The sequence below is a fragment of the Vitis vinifera genome, chromosome 1 (assembly GCF_030704535.1).
Source record: "Vitis vinifera cultivar Pinot Noir 40024 chromosome 1, ASM3070453v1".
In the NCBI taxonomy this organism is placed as follows: Eukaryota; Viridiplantae; Streptophyta; class Magnoliopsida; order Vitales; family Vitaceae; genus Vitis; species Vitis vinifera.
The window spans coordinates 10,693,598-10,709,772 of NC_081805.1; the positions used below are offsets into that span (position 1 = coordinate 10,693,598).

Genomic DNA, 16,175 nt, shown 5'->3' on the forward strand with positions numbered 1-16,175 from the left:
TTTTCTGAATGCATGCTTCAACCTTTAATCCCGCTAGATGTATATGCCACGGCTTCTTTTACTAAGGACCTTGGCATGCACCAGATAATTAAAGAATTCTCCATCTCTCACAAAAATCATAGCCTAAAATTTGGTTTTAATGGAGTTTTTTTATTTTTATTTTTTGTTACCTATAGTGTTTATGTTGGAAACTATCTCAAATTTTATTTTGAGTTAATTTTAGGTGATGTACTTGGGGTTTTGAGATTTGAGAGTTCTAAGACTATAATCTCTTTGAATAGCAACAAAAATTCTTCTTTATCTTCATTTCATGGATATAGTCTTTAGGTCAAATCATGTAAATCGGTGTATGCTTAATGTGTCTTCTATTTTTGTTTTCTTATTTTCTTCTTTGTTATTGTTCTTTGTCATTGTTTTTCACAATAAACTAGTATTAAAGTTTATGTTCTTAGCTTGGAATGACAACAAATTTTGAGGTAATTGAGAAGTTTGATGGAAGAAATGATTTTAGTTTATGACACATTAAGATGCATATTTTGTTGGTTCAATAGAGGTTATCCAAAGAACTCAAAGGTTGAGAGATTCTACCAACAATGATGTCTGATGAAAATAAATATGAACTTTTTATAGAAAACATATAATGTTATTATTCTATTGTGTTTAAGTAATAAGGTATTTTATAAGATTACAGAATAGGGTAAGCTCCCCAGCTATGGTTGCAGTTAAAAAGTTTGTGTATAATAAAGTCTCTTATAAATTGTTTGTATTTGAAAAAGTGATTATTCACTCTCAAGATGAAAGAAGGTACATTCATTAAATACTATCTTGATATGTTTAATAAAAATATTATAAATTTAATAAATATTGATGTTAGAATTGATAATAAAAACCAAACCTTAATTTTGATATGTTCTTTACCAAATTCTTAAAGGAGGAAAAAGAGTGTCCAAGAGAAGAGAAGAAAGCTCAAGTAAAGCTTTGGTGGCTAGAGAAAGAAAAGGGAAAAAAATGTAGGAAATGTTGATCCAAATATAAATCAAGATCTAAGGGAAATAATAAATGTTTCAATTGCAACAGAGAATGACACTATGTGAGAAATTATACAAAACATTAAGAAAATGAAAATGAAACAACTTCTAACCTTGGTGATGTGGTAGTTTAGAAGAAAATTTAGATGCTACAAATGGCCCTTCAATTACTGTTGGTAATAACTCAATAATGAGTGGATCTTTGATTCAAGGTGCTCTTATGTTATGTCTCCTAATAAGGATTGATATAGTACCTACCAACTTATAGATGATAGGAATGTTTTTATGGGAAACAACGTAGCCTCCAAAGTTGTTGGTATAAATTCAATTTGAATTAATATACAAGATGCATGACATTGTAAAAATAATAACTGATATAAGATATATTTGAGAGTTGAAGAAAAATTTAACTTCTTTGGGGACACTTGACTCTAATGGATCTACGTATAAAATTGAAAATAGAGTTATGAAAATTTTAAAGGGTGCCCTTATTATGATGAAAAAGAAAACAAAAAATAATGGTCATTATATATTATAGGGTAGCACGATTACAAATGCAATTGTAGTTTCCACCTCAGAATTGATTTCAAGGACTACCATATTATGGCATATGCAGTTTGAACATATGAGTGAGAGAGGGTTGACAAATTGGAGCAAATAAGGTTTGCTTCACGGATAGAAAATAGAAAAAATTAGGGATTTATTTGTTAACAATTCTCAAAAACATTTTTTAGGAAAAAAAAAATAGAAGGCTCAATTCAATTTTTTGTCCGTAAAAATATAAAATAAGGTGTTTTATTGATAACATATTTTAGTTGTTTTCTATTATTTTTATTTGTTTTATGGGGATTATTTTAAAAAATAATATGACAAATATGAAGAATAATTGAAAATAAACCACTACAAATAAAATTTGTTTTTAAAAAATATTTGAAAACATAGAAAAGAAGTGGAAAACATCATGAAATTTCATTCTATGAAACATCATAGATTATTTTTTAAACTATTCTCAAAAACTGTTTTTTGCAAATCATTTTAAAAAATGTTCCTAAACATATCATCAATTTTTGTAAGCATTTTGAATTTGGAAAACAATGCAAGATAAATTAAGTTCAACTAGATTTTTAATAATACGAATATGAAAAATAATTAAAAATGAAACACTACATATAAAAATTAATTTTTTTAAGCAAAAAACACATGAAAACATAGTTAATGAATTAAATAACATTGGAAGTTTCCAAACAAACTTTTTATTTTATAAAATATTAGATCACTGTTATCAAAAACTATTTTTAAATAACCATTTTAAAAAACATTTCCAAATATATCCTAAATTTTTGTAAGCATTATTTGTTTGGGAAACAATGCAAGTGCATTGAATTTTTAAAAGTATTTATTTTAAAGGTTATTATTTAAATAAAAAATCCATGAAGAGGAACATCTCTAGGGATGATATGTTGATGGATAATTTTCTCTTTAATATTATAAAAAAATTTCATTAAAAGGATGTAAAAGGATAAGTGGGTGCACATATAGAACTCGGATAGATTTTCTCTCTTTGGGTTTAATCCTACATCATGTCAAAAGAAAATATTTTCCCTCATTTATGGTCCGGCGTCCTGGACCGACCGAACCAAGGCCTTATTCAACACAAGTTGACATTGCTGTGCGATTATTTATGATAATATATAACACTATTTTTAAATAAATAATTACATTTTCTCTCACTAACTTCCCATTGAGAATGAATTTTTATGTTTATCTTCTACTTAGATCAAGCATTTAACATGATGAATCAATACCTGCTATTAATTAATCTCTTGGATCCTTACTCTATGCACCAAATCCTTATTTTTAATTAGAGATCCATTTGCTTGACATCCTTCTTCAATTATGACAGTTTTGACTTTCTATTTATAATAATGCTCATAGTGTTCTATCAAATTAGTCTCTCTGTCCACATTGGTAATTTAGAATGCCAAGTCCAATTTGGTATGGCCTCGTGGCATCCCACTGTGATTCCATCATGATGGTTTTATATGGACGTTTTACATCAATCTCCTTCATTGTAGGCGACACTGCCGCATCCAACACCTAGCCCCTTTCATACCTATTTATATTCACGCATTCACACATGGTGGCCCAAGTTCCAACTCCAGATTTATATAGCTTGTGTGTTTTTTGTGAGTTTCTCCAACGACTCTGCTGGTTTGCTTTGAGACTCAGACAGCGGCGGCCATGGCTACGAGCGACGTGAAGCTATTGGGTGCGTGGCCAAGCCCATTCGCCTTGCGAGTCCACATCGCCCTTAACATCAAATCCATTGACTACGAGTGTCTCGAAGAGAACCTGCTAGCCAAGAGCCAGCTCCTCCTCCAATCCAACCCAGTACACAAGAAAGTCCCAGTTCTCATCCACCATGACAAACCCATATGCGAGTCCCTCGCCATTGTTCAGTACATCGACGAGGCTTGGTCCTCCGCTCCCTCCATCCTCCCCTCAGACCCTTACGACCGCGCTGTTGCCCGCTTCTGGGCTGCTTATATTGACGACAAGGTTTGCCTATTTCTTCTTGTTGAGTCACTCCAACTGTGTATTTCAGTAAGGCATGGTTCGGAATTCTTCTTTTCTAATTTTTTTTTTCATTATTATTATCATAATATTTTTCAAATGGATGCAGTGGTTTCCATGGCTGAATGGGGTAGCGAATGCTCAAGGAGCGGAGGCAAAAAAGGCGGCGTTGGATCAAGTACGTGAAGGGTTAGTGGTACTGGAGGAGGCGTTTGGGAAGTGCAGCAAAGGTAAGGATTTCTTCAGCGGGGATCGAATTGGATACGTTGATATTGCTCTAGGGTGCTTCTTGGGGTGGGTGTATGTGGCGGAGAAGAGGAACGACGTAAAGCTGCTTGTTGAAGACAAGATGCCTGGTCTGGCTGCATGGGCAAACAAGTTTTGTGAGGATGGTACTGTGAAGGATGTGATGCCAGACAAAGATGAGCTATTGGAGTTTGCTAACATGATCCTCGAAGCCAGGGCCAAACTCAATGCCTCTTCTAATAATTAATTAGGACAAGCTGCGATCGGATCAATCAGGAAGACGTTACTGGATTGTTGACCATTCTTGTTCCTAATTCTGATATTTTGAAAATAAATCTTGCTAATATTTCTGGAACAAAAGAAGAAAAATATTAATATTGAATCCTTCCTTTTTACTCTCTGCTATTTTCCTTATGTATTCATATGATTCTCTATTTAGATAGGATTTAAATGCATACTCTATCCTATGGATTGTCATATTGAATATATCGTGTACACAGAAGGAAAATGTATTGGATATATTCAACTAAAAAGGAAAAATGTTTTTGAAAGAGAAATTAATCCCTTTCCAGAATTGGGCTTGGAGTCTTGTACACAGAAGAAAGCCTCGGTGGTCTCAACCCCTAATGTCTGTTATACTTTTCTTCTTTATGTAAAACTCCTCCCATTTCAACCTTTCCCCGTACACTTATTTTTTCAAATTCAGCTTTAAGTAACTATTCTTCTTTTGATTGCACGCTACATCCTTAATGCCACCCGGTGTGAATGCAGCATCCCTTTTGATTAAGACCGGAGTTTGGACAGAAGTATCATTTTTATTTTTAAAAAAAAACATTTAATAAAATATGAAAGTTTTGAAACTATTCTAAATCGGAGACATTTTTTATGACACCAATTGAAATTCGTTTTTTCATAACACAACTTTCAGTTGGATTCTTTTAAAATGTTATAGAATTGAAATTTTTTTTAAAATTGTTAAACGATGTTTGGTTCCTGAAATAAAAAATTATTAAGAAAAATAATTTTATTTGGTTTTACTATGAAAAATATTAAAAATAATAATAATAAATATAATTAAAATTATTAAAAATTTTCTATATTTTAAAATTATTTAATCATTATATAAAAGAGTAAAATAAGTTAAAAGAGTTTTAAATAATATATAAAAAAATTTATTAATTTTAAATTTATTTTTTGTCTTCTTTGATTTTTATTTCTTTTATTTTTTTCTCTTTATTTTATTTCTCTGGTATTTTAAAATAGCCTATATTTTGATAGCCTATATTTCTTTGATTTTCTTCTTCAAGCTTTTCGAGAATCAAAGATAGCCTATATTTTAAAATTCTACTTTTTCTTTCAATTTTCCTTGGGACCTTGGTTGCTTACACTTGATAATTTGTTGAAGAAACCTTTTTCTGCCACAAAAATCATACTCTTGAACCTAGCTTTAATGGATGTTTTTCTTACTTTGTTCTGTAGTGTTTCTAGGATGAGTCAAAGAAGCAATGGACACCGAGGAATTCTGTATGTCTGTTCCTATTGTCGTTTCTTTTGCCGACTAAATGTTCGAATCTTAATCATTAATTCAAGCACCCCTCTATTGATACCTTGGTATAGCACATTGGACAGCTCCATGGAATTCTCCCTAAAGGTTGGGCAAAGTCACCAAATCCAAACCAAGAAATTGGACCCAATTCAATCGAATCAAGTCGGGGCTTTTTTGTCTTTTTCTCCTTTTTTTTTTTTTTCTCTTTTCTTGTTTTTTAATTTCTTTTCCTTTTTGTAATTTTAAATTTACTTAATTAATTTTAATTTCAATCCACTTTACATGTTATCAATTTTTTTAAACCAATTGAATCCACTATACATGTTTGTTTTTTTTTTTTTTTCACAAGCACAACCAGTAGCCGCTAACTCATTTCTCTTCATCCATAACCTACACATTATCCTTTTTTTTTTTTTTTTAATTCTTAAGCATAGTATGATAATGTTTATTATTTAAATTTTATGATAAATTTGAATAGAAATGTGTGGACCCAACTTTGCCCATACCAAATAGGGATGGCAATTTTGTGGGCTACTTGGGTAACTCACCCCGATGGGAATAGGTATAAAATATAAAAATCGGGTATAGATCGGGTTTGAAGATATTTTAAAAACCTAAATCGAGTTTGGGACAGGTATGGATTTTGTCCCAACTTGCCCTACTTTGCCTTGAATACAAATTTATGAAATTATCCTTTAACTACTACTAAAATGCCAAAAAACTCTCAATATTTATATACTTCATTCTTCACATTTGCCTTAATTTCAATGGTCACTTCTTCTTCTTCTTCCTCCAATGCACTGCCTGAAATCCTATTTCCAAGATCAATTTGCTTCTTCTTCCTCCCTCACACCAACTAAAAGACTCCAAAATCAATTCCATGTTGCTCTTGCTTTAGCCTTAGCACCCAAAACTCCTCTATCGCGACATCAAACTGGTCATAAGTCACATTGTTCATATCCACTACTCAATCGTACCCATGTTGGCATCTTCAAGCTTCCCTAATCTCTTTACCTTAAATATGTGCAAGGCAATCATTTCGAGCATCGCTTGAAGTCTTTGTTCAAGAGCACAACTCAAGAGGAACGCGAAAGCCTTTGAAGTAGTAGATTTGATTAAGTCTTGGTTCACAGATTAGCTTGGAGAGGGATCCAAATCCATGGTTCATGTTGACCCATGTTCCTATTTGATCAGTGTTCATTTTTTTCTCTTGTGAATTATTAAGATGATTTTTATTTTTACTTTTTTGTGTTTTGCATTAATTTTTAATCATTTAAGCTAACTATGGGCTTAAGATTATTGATTGTTATGATGTTAATTTTGGTATATTATCAAAATCTCATTATTTTGTCGTGAAAGAAAAGTGAATTTAGGTATGATGTCCACTCATTACTAGTTAGGGTTAGGGCTTAATGCACATATGGGAAGGGGTGGAGATGGGGTTATTAATCCTTTTGTTAAGGGGGATGGGAACCAATCAATTTGTCTCAACATGGGTTTGTACAAGGAATAGGAGATAACTGTGTAATCGGGGGTGGGAATGGGATAGGAGTGACCCATCCCAAACCCGCCCTATTGTCATCCCTAATACCAAATTAACCAAGCTAACCCAAATGAATAAATAGTAATCAGGTTGGTTTGATCAATCAATTCATCTTAATATTCCAATTGATTAAAAACCGACTTAAATTGAACCATATACCCATTTTAATTTTCATGTACAGTACCATCCAATTTAGGTGGATGACTTGACAAATAGACATCACAAGCATTACTTTTCAACTCTTTGAACTTTATTATATTTGAAAACAATTTGGTATTGAGCATTCCCTGTAAATTGTGCATATTCTCGTAGTAATAACATATTTTACTCATATAATTTTGTTAAAGAATGAACCATTTTCATTATTACTATCACAATTATTAAAACTAGGTCCGTTTGTCTAAGACTCAACTTTGATAACTCCAAGTAAAATTATGATCCCCATGATAAAATAAATTCAATAAAACAACATCTAAAACTATACTATTTTTCATTTGTTCGAATTTGTCTTATTGTATTATTCTAAGTGTTACTAAGCCTTTACGAAATTTGGTATAATAAGACTAAGAATGAAAATATTGGTTTTGACAGACATAACAGGAATATCAGAGTGAAAATTGAATAAACTCATAAAATTTTTGGAAAAACTCTAAAAATATATATATGTAAAATAATAATAGATATTTTGAAGTTGTTTTGTTAAAAAAAGTTAATAAATATATGATATAATTTATTATATTTGATAATAATATCATGTGAGTCAATAAGAAATATGAATTTTATAAGTACACATTCAGTATTAAGTTACATTAAATATTATTCAATAATAATATTGTGACATTTGATTATAATATGTCTAATTTTCAAATATATTTAATATTAAAATTATATTTCATTTAATTCAAATATATTCAATGACATAAAATAAGATGAGATATATATATATATATATATATATATATATATATATATATATATATATATATATATAATTCTTTTAAATATTTATATTTTTTATTTAATTAAATATAAATAATATAAAAAACTATTAAGAAAATTGTCAAGATAGTTTTTATATTTTTTGTAATCAATTAAATGAAATTTAAAAAGAAAATAATTAAAATTTATTTATTTATTAAATCTTCTTTTAATATTTTGTTTTTATGAGTAACTTTAATATACATATTTTAGTGCATGTACATAATTAAAAGGCAAACTTGCCCTAATGGTCACCCAGGATGTTGTGAAAACAAAAGTTATTTGACAGAGATTTTTTTCATCCTTGACTAAGACCATGCTTTGTTCAACTTTGGAGAAGTCAAAAGCTTTTATTTTTTTATAAATTTCAATAAGAATTTTTATACTTGTTAAGTTAATTTTCTTTAAAGAATTTATAACTTAAAAACAAAAAAAAAACAAAAAAAAAAAAAAAACCTTAATATGAAAGTAAAAAAAATGTTGTTTCGTTGACTTCAACTTCAGTATCCAATTAAAGCTAAAAATAAGAAATTATCTTGATTGTGAATAAAAACAACTTTATTGAAAGCTTAATATGAAGGGCTTGGGTATCTATGTAAATGATATTTTGTATATCTATAATGTGAAGAGATCACACATTTCTCATGAATGGTATTTGTCGCTTCATTTGGGTATGAGTTTCTTTATCACTAGGGCACCTTTGACCAACAAAGACCTTGATCGAGGTACCATTGTTGTGTCTGGAAAATGGGAATTTGGAGCTTCTAAGCATGAAGGGCTTCCTAGGGTCTCTAGAATTCATGAGGCATCAAGTTTTCTCTTTTTCTTGATATTAGATGTTTTTCTTTTTCCTCATCTTTTCTTTTAATTGTTTCTTTTTGTTTTAGTGGTAGAGGACATTGAGGTCTTGAGATTGAAAATTCCTGTTAAGAAGAAATTTCTAACTATTCAAGATTGATTGTGTTTTTCACGATCAACAAATCTTATTGAAACCTTCTTAATTGTATGCCACATTTATCTCATTGATTTTGATATCACCTAGTTGCTACATTTCTTTTTTCAAGTTTGAAGGTCAAGCACCTTTTGAAAAAAAAAAAAATTATTGCCTCCTTCACCAACTACAATAGAGCATTTAAAAAAAAAAACACAAACAACTTTCCCTTAAGTAGTCATCCTTAGAGAGGAAGTCTCAAAATATTAGTTTTAGTACGGGTGACTCAATTAGGTCTCCTACAGCTTACAGCGTTTATTGTAGGGTTCACTCTAGTAACAGGGTGACTAGGTCTTCTTTAGGAGTTATTAAGGGCAATCTAATATCATTTAATTCCCCAATTGAGTATAGGGGAAAGTTTGGGAGGGTTCTACCAAATATGAGACTTTTAGATTAGCTATTAGCCCATCCAAGGTACCCAATTCGGATGAATATCCATACCTAGAGAAATCTTTTGTTAAGTCTCCTTCACTTTCCCATATAGGCTTGGAGAAAGGGAAGACTTTAGTGTTTGGGGTTAATGTTATGGGTGAAGACTTACTACCTGCTTTATGGGTGAAGACTTACTACCTGCTATTGAGGTTGTGAAGAGATAACAGGTTATTGCTATCTAGTTATGAAATTATTTACACTGTTTACCTATTAGTTACACATTGTTAGAAGTAATTAGATACAAAGAGGGTTATTTAAGTTGTAAAACTTTGTTTTCTCATTAATATGAAATACCATTTTATCAATTCTAATATGGTATCAGAGCCTTAAATGGCTGGAGAGAATTCATTTTCTTTTTTGTTGGAGAACTCTCCTTCCATGGAGAACTTTGTTCCAGTTGTATTCGCACACTCATTGTCAATCAAATTAGATGATAGCAATTTTCTTCTTTGGAAACAGCAAGTTGGAGTTGTAATACGAGGTCACAAACTGCAAAAATTTATTCTGAAAAATGAAAATCAACCAGAAAAGTTTCTTACGGCTGGAGATCATGTTCAAGGGAAGATAAATCCAGAGTGTCTTGACTGGGAACAACAAGATCAACTATTCTTTTCATGGCTACTCTCTTCAATGACAAAAGTGATGCTCACACGAATGGTTAGGTGTGAAACTTCCCATCAGATCTAGAAAACTCTCGAGGTGTTCTTTGCCTCACAAACCAAAGCTAAGATATCTCAGTTCAAGACTAAGCTCCAGAACATAAAAAAGGATGATCTACCGGTAAAAGATTATCTGTTAAAGATTAAATCCCTAATTGATCAGCTAGCTTCTGTCAGATATATTGTTACAACCAAAGATCATATAGATGCAATCTTTGATGGATTGTCTTTCGAGTATGATACATTTGTTGTTTCGGTGAATTCAAGAAATGATTCGTATACAGTCGCAGAGATTGAATCATTGTTGTTAGCACAAGAAAACGGGATTGAAAAACATTCTAAGGAGCTTGATTCAACAAATCAAATGAATATAGCGAAGATTTCTAACAATCAACAGCCCCGTAAAAAGTTTAATGGAGGACAAGGTGGTTTTCAACACAATTTTACTGGACAAGGTAATTACAAATCTAAAAATTTCAATCCTACTTCTGGCAGAAAAAATTAAGTAAATGGAAGAAGTGGTAGGCAACAATGGAAGCCACAATACCAGTTGTGTGGTAAAATTGGGCATGTAGTTGGAAAATGCTACCACATGTTTGATCCAACCTTCATTCCAATTCAATTTTAGCAGAATACAACTCCACAATTGCCTGCCCAGATGGCTACTATGGTGGTTATTCCTAATGTTGTGACAGATAATACTTGGTGTGCCGAACCTGGTGCAACTAACCATTGTACATCGGATCCCAATAATCTCATTATACAAGACACATATGTAGGAAATGACCAAATTCATATGGGAAATGGTACTGGTCTTGAAATTCAACACATTGGTTAGTCAACTTTTCCTTCTCAATTTTCATCTAAATTTCTAGTTCTAAAATAGCTTTTTCATGTCTCATCCATTTCAAAAAATCTTTTGAGTGTCTCTAAATTTGCTCATGATAATAACGTGTTCTTTGAGTTTCATTCTAATCAATGTTTTGTTAAAGACCAGGTCACAAGAACTGTCATACTGCAGGGTAAAGTAACAAATGGACTGTATGTTTTTGATAGCTCAAGCATTCAACTCCAGCCCCAATCACTCTAGTCCTCGTCAGCTTATCTTGTTCCATGCTTTCTTATAAATCCAAAATGTATGTATGTATAAGCTGCAACAACAATCTCTAATGCTTCAACTGATCTTATTTTTCAACTTTGGCATAATAGGTTAGGCCATCCTAATGCTAAAGTGATTCAAAAAGTCTTGTCTCTTTGTAATATTCCAATAATCAATAAAGACTTGCCTGATTTTTGTAATGCTTATTGTCTAGGAAAGCATCATAAATTTCATTTTCTTGATTCTACTACTGAGTACACTAAACATCTAGAACTCATACATTCAAACTTGTGGGGATCTTCCCCTATTTTGTCTTCTAATGGCTATAAATACTATGTTCACTTTGTTGATTCATTTTCTTCTTCCACTTGGGTTTACCTACTCAAAAATAAATTTGATGCCCTGCAAACATTTATTAACTTCAAAACTCACGTAGAGTTACAACTAGGTTGTTCTATCAAGAAAATCCAAACTGATTGGGGTGGTGAGTACCAAGCTTTTACAAATTATCTTGAGTCTAATGGCAGAATTCACTAAGTTGCTTGTTCTAGAACCCATGAACAAAATGGTCTTGCTAAACGCAAATGATTCGTGCCCAATTGGTGTCTTAGCTGATTCATGTCTAGCTGGTACTCCTTGATTGAGGGAGTAATCAACAAAATTTATAACCTATTACACCATGTACTAGGGTAGCAAAGACAAAGCTACTATAGCATAGTGGCTCTAGGATCGTTCACTGGGATGGGTTTTCACTTCACAAATGATATTAATTCAAAGTTGAATTAGTACCTTTTCATTTCAAGGTTAGCTTTAAAAGAAAACATAAAGATGTTTGAATGAAAAAGGTTTGGTTTTAAACTAACCAAAAATAGTAACTGATTTTACTTACAAAGAAAAATGTTTCTTGGAGTTTCAAATCACTAGGCTCAGATTCCTCATACAAAAAGGGAGTTCCGGTCACTTGTTTCTTTTCCTCGCATTAGAGAATTAACATATAGTTAATTCTATAACCGGTGTTGTACAGATGCTTCCCATTAATGGGTTCAAACACTAAATCCTTCTCACTGATGCACCTTTCAATGGCTCATACCTCTCGCCTAGCACTTGCCATTCAAGGTGATCTTCAACCTTGGATTACCCGTCAAAAGCTCACAAAAGATAACTAATGGATGTCTCCTTGGAGTCCAAAAGCTTACCAAGTGTTGGCTATTCTAGAAAATCCTACCTTCAAACCACCTCCCAAAGGCTCGCAAGAGATAAACTAGTGAATCTCCATGGACGGAGATCACTTGCCTTACCAAGTGTTGGCTCAGGTGAATTAAAGGTGTTTTAAGTTAACTAAAAAGATAAAAACCATTAACGGGTCACACTTTCTCTTCATTAAAAACTAAAACAACAAAACTTCCAAATTATGCACGTGGAAACTTACCCGGATTTCCTCACTCCAAGAGACGAAAAGCCTAGCCTCTCATTCTCTGAGGAAAAATCCTCAGAGTTTGGTTAGCTAGCAAGAAAATGAAAATGAAAGAGAAGGAAAAAACAGAGCAAGGCTCTGTATATTCTATATATTTATATATCTATATATTTTACAGTGGATGCAAGGGAATATATATAGAGACTTTTTTCCAACCTTCCTAACTAAGAAATTTTATGGTTGGTGGATTACAAGGAGAAGAATGGAAATTTATACAAAAATATCTGAAGAAAAATATCCAAAAGTGTCGGTCGCAACTATCGGGAAGCTTCAGGAGAACACCTGTGCACTGTGCAAAATGGCTGCGAAATTCTCGCAGCAAAAGGCTGATTTCGCAGCCGTGCAAAAAATCTTCCTTCAGCTTGGAGTGATCTGCTTGCAATGGCTATAACTCCTTCGTTTCAACTCCGAATCATGTACCGTTTGAAGCATTGGATTTTTGACTTCCTGAGCTTTGAAATGGTATATAGAATGTAGAAAATGGACTTCGGGAAGTGCTCCAAAAGTGTAAAAGAAGACTGCAGCTGCTGTCCTCTATTTTCTTCACTCTATTTTTCCTCTCTCCGTTGTTCTTTCCTTGCATACTTTGAACGACTTTGGCAAAGGGCTATGGAGCTCCAAAGCTTGGTTCTTCATGAATTTGAGCTTCCAAAAGCTTTTCCATGAACTATATACAGCTCTCCCTCATTCTTGGATTGCTTTGGTGTAGCTAAAAGCTATCAAAAACACCAAAACTTAACACAATTTAATTAGAAACGATTGCAAGGGTCCTTAACATGTCAATTGAGTTAAAAGGTAATAATTACTACTCAAGAGTGTTTAAAAGAGTTAATTACAAATTACAAAATAGCACTTTTTGAGTAGTAATCAGCAAACATAGGCATATCATTGAAACAACCTTGACATTCTTAGCTCATGCCTCTTTACCTCTACGATATTGGGATGAAGCTATTAGAACATTAGTTTTTCTTATCAATAGGTTGTCTTCCTCAGTACTTTCTGGTCAAATTCCTCTCCAAGTTTTGTTCAAACAACAACCAAATTATTCCATGATGAAAGTGTTTAGTTGCTCCTATTTTCCAAACCTTAGACCCTACAACAATCCTAAGTTCCAATTTCGGTCTGTGGAATGTACTTTCTTGGGCTATAGTATCAAACATAAAGGTTTCAAGTGTTTAGATCCTCAAGGTCGCATCTACATATCCAAAGATGTTCAATTCAATGAGAAATCATCTCATTTTGCCAAAACCAAGTCCACTACTTGTCTTTCCTCTATTCCTAGTCCAACACCCACTTTTCATTCTGCTCTTATTCCTATTCATTCCCCAATTCTATCTGTACTCTCACCTTCCACTTCTTTTATTACAAACACAGTTGCTGACCAATCTAATTATGATCAAACCAGTGCTAAGTCTGTATCAAATGTATCTAGAAATGTTCATTCCATGAGAACCAGATCTAAGGCTGGAATATTCAAACCTAAAGTCTTTATAGCTTCTAAAGAACCAGCTTCCATTCAAGAAGCTTTACTACAAGATCATTGGAAAGCTGCTATGGCTGAGGAGTATTCAACACTTGTTAAGAAGTAACAAGAAAACAATTGGTTGTAAATGGGTATTTAAAGTAAAAGAAAATCCAGATGGCAGTATACTGAAGCATAAGGCACGATTGGTAGCAAAGGGGTTTCTCCAACTTCCAGGTTTTGATTTTATAGAGACTTTTAGTCCTATAGTGAAGCCTACTACAATAAGAATTGTTTTGACAATTGCTTTATTGAAGGGTTGGTATGTAAGATAGTTGGATGTGAATAATGCCTTTTTAAATGGAGATTTATAGGATGAAGTGTATATGGAACAACCAACTGGCTTTGAAGATTCAAATTCTCCACACTTGGTGTGTCAGTTGCATAAAGCATTATATGGTTTAAAGCAAGCTCCAAGAACCTGGTTTGAAAAACTAAGGGATGTTTTAGTTTCTTTGGGGTTTATGTCCTCCAAATCTGATCATTCTTGATTCATTACACATTCTACTAGTTGTACCATGTTTGTTCTAGTTTATGTTGATGACATACTTGTGACTAAAAGTTCCAAATTTTGAGATTCAAGCCTTGGTACAACAACTCAATACCAGATTTGCATTAAAAGACCTTGGTGAAGTTGACTATTTCTTAGGAATTCAAGTTAAACATACTATAGATGGTTTACATTTATCACAAACTAAGTATGTAACAAATCTTTTGTGTAAGACAAAGATGCAGTTGCTAAAGAGTTGCCCACACCTATGTTTGGATGAGAAAAATTGTCTAGCATTGGAAGTAATCCAGTAGGCAATCCACAACTCTATCGAAGCATAGTTGGAGCCCTACAATATGTGACAATTACACAACCAAAACTTGCTTACTCAGTCAACAGGGTTTGCCAGTTTATGCAAAAGCCTTTGGACTCTCACTGGAAGGTAGTAAAAAGGATTGTTATGTACTTAAAGGGAACATTTGATCATGGTTTACGCCTTAAGAGATCAATGAACTTAGATATTATAGGGTTTTGTGATGCGGACTGGGCTTCAGACCCGGATGATAAAAGATCAACTACAGGCTTCTGTGTATATCTTGGTTCAAATCTGATATCTTGGAATTCAAATAAGCAAAACATAGTCTCAAGGAGTAGTACCGAAGCTAAATATAAGAGTCTAGCTACGTTGGCAGCAAAAGTTACCTGGATACAATCCTTACTGATAGAATTACAAATTCCTCAAGGTCTGTTCCAGTACTATGGTGTGATAATTTGAGTACTAAACTCATGTCAGCAAATCCTATTCTACATGCTCGCACAAAACACATTGAGCTTACCTACATTTTGTGAGTGAGAAAGTTATGAAGAATGAGCTGGATGTAAGACATATCTCATCACAAGATCAGATTGCGGACATTCTGACCAAAGCTTTATCTAATACTCGATTTTTGTTGTTAAAAAACAAACTAAGAGTTTAACAATTATCCACTCTTTGTTTGATAGGGGCTATGAAGAGATAACATGTTATTATTATCTAGTTATGAAATTAGTTACACTGTTTACCTATTAGTTACACATTGTTAGAAGTAGTTAGATACAGAAAGGGTTATTTAAGTTGTAAAACTCTGTTTTCTCATTAATATGAAATACCATTTTACCAATTCTAATAGTTGCAAGGCGATCAACTCTCGAGAGAGATACCAAATTTATACGTGACTTGTCTAACATGATTGGGATGAATAAATCTATTGGATTATGCTACCAAGTTTAAGGTGGTTGTCTTTGTTCACTATATCACTATGTTTTTTTACTAGTGTTCTTCCCATTGTTTTTTTGTTTCCTTCTAACAAGTTTTACAGTTTAACTTGGATGTTTGTCATTGTCTTACTTCTTCTCACCTTAATTAGGTAAGACTTAAGGCTCAAGTCAAGAGCATGTCTTCCAAAGTGGACAATCTTTCAAAGGAGCTTTCTCAAGCTAAGGTAGAACTAGAACAAAATGCAACATATCAATTTACTTACACCAAGAAAATTTATGACTAAAAGATTAGTTAGAAGAATGGGAATCTCATCTAACTTCTACGACTTAGAAGAT

At 32.5% G+C, this 16,175-nt stretch overlaps 1 protein-coding gene across 1 annotated transcript; it reads left to right on the forward strand.

Annotated features, from left to right (window-relative positions):
* The first annotated feature begins 3,171 nt into the window (after positions 1-3,171).
* LOC100267378 (glutathione S-transferase U17) lies at positions 3,172-4,252 on the forward strand. The gene is made up of 2 exons (XM_002274083.4): positions 3,172-3,587; positions 3,712-4,252. Exons 1-2 carry the CDS (start codon positions 3,270-3,272, stop codon positions 4,093-4,095), a joined length of 702 nt encoding a protein of 233 aa, XP_002274119.1. The 5' UTR covers positions 3,172-3,269; the 3' UTR covers positions 4,096-4,252.
* The last annotated feature ends 11,923 nt before the right edge of the window (positions 4,253-16,175 follow it).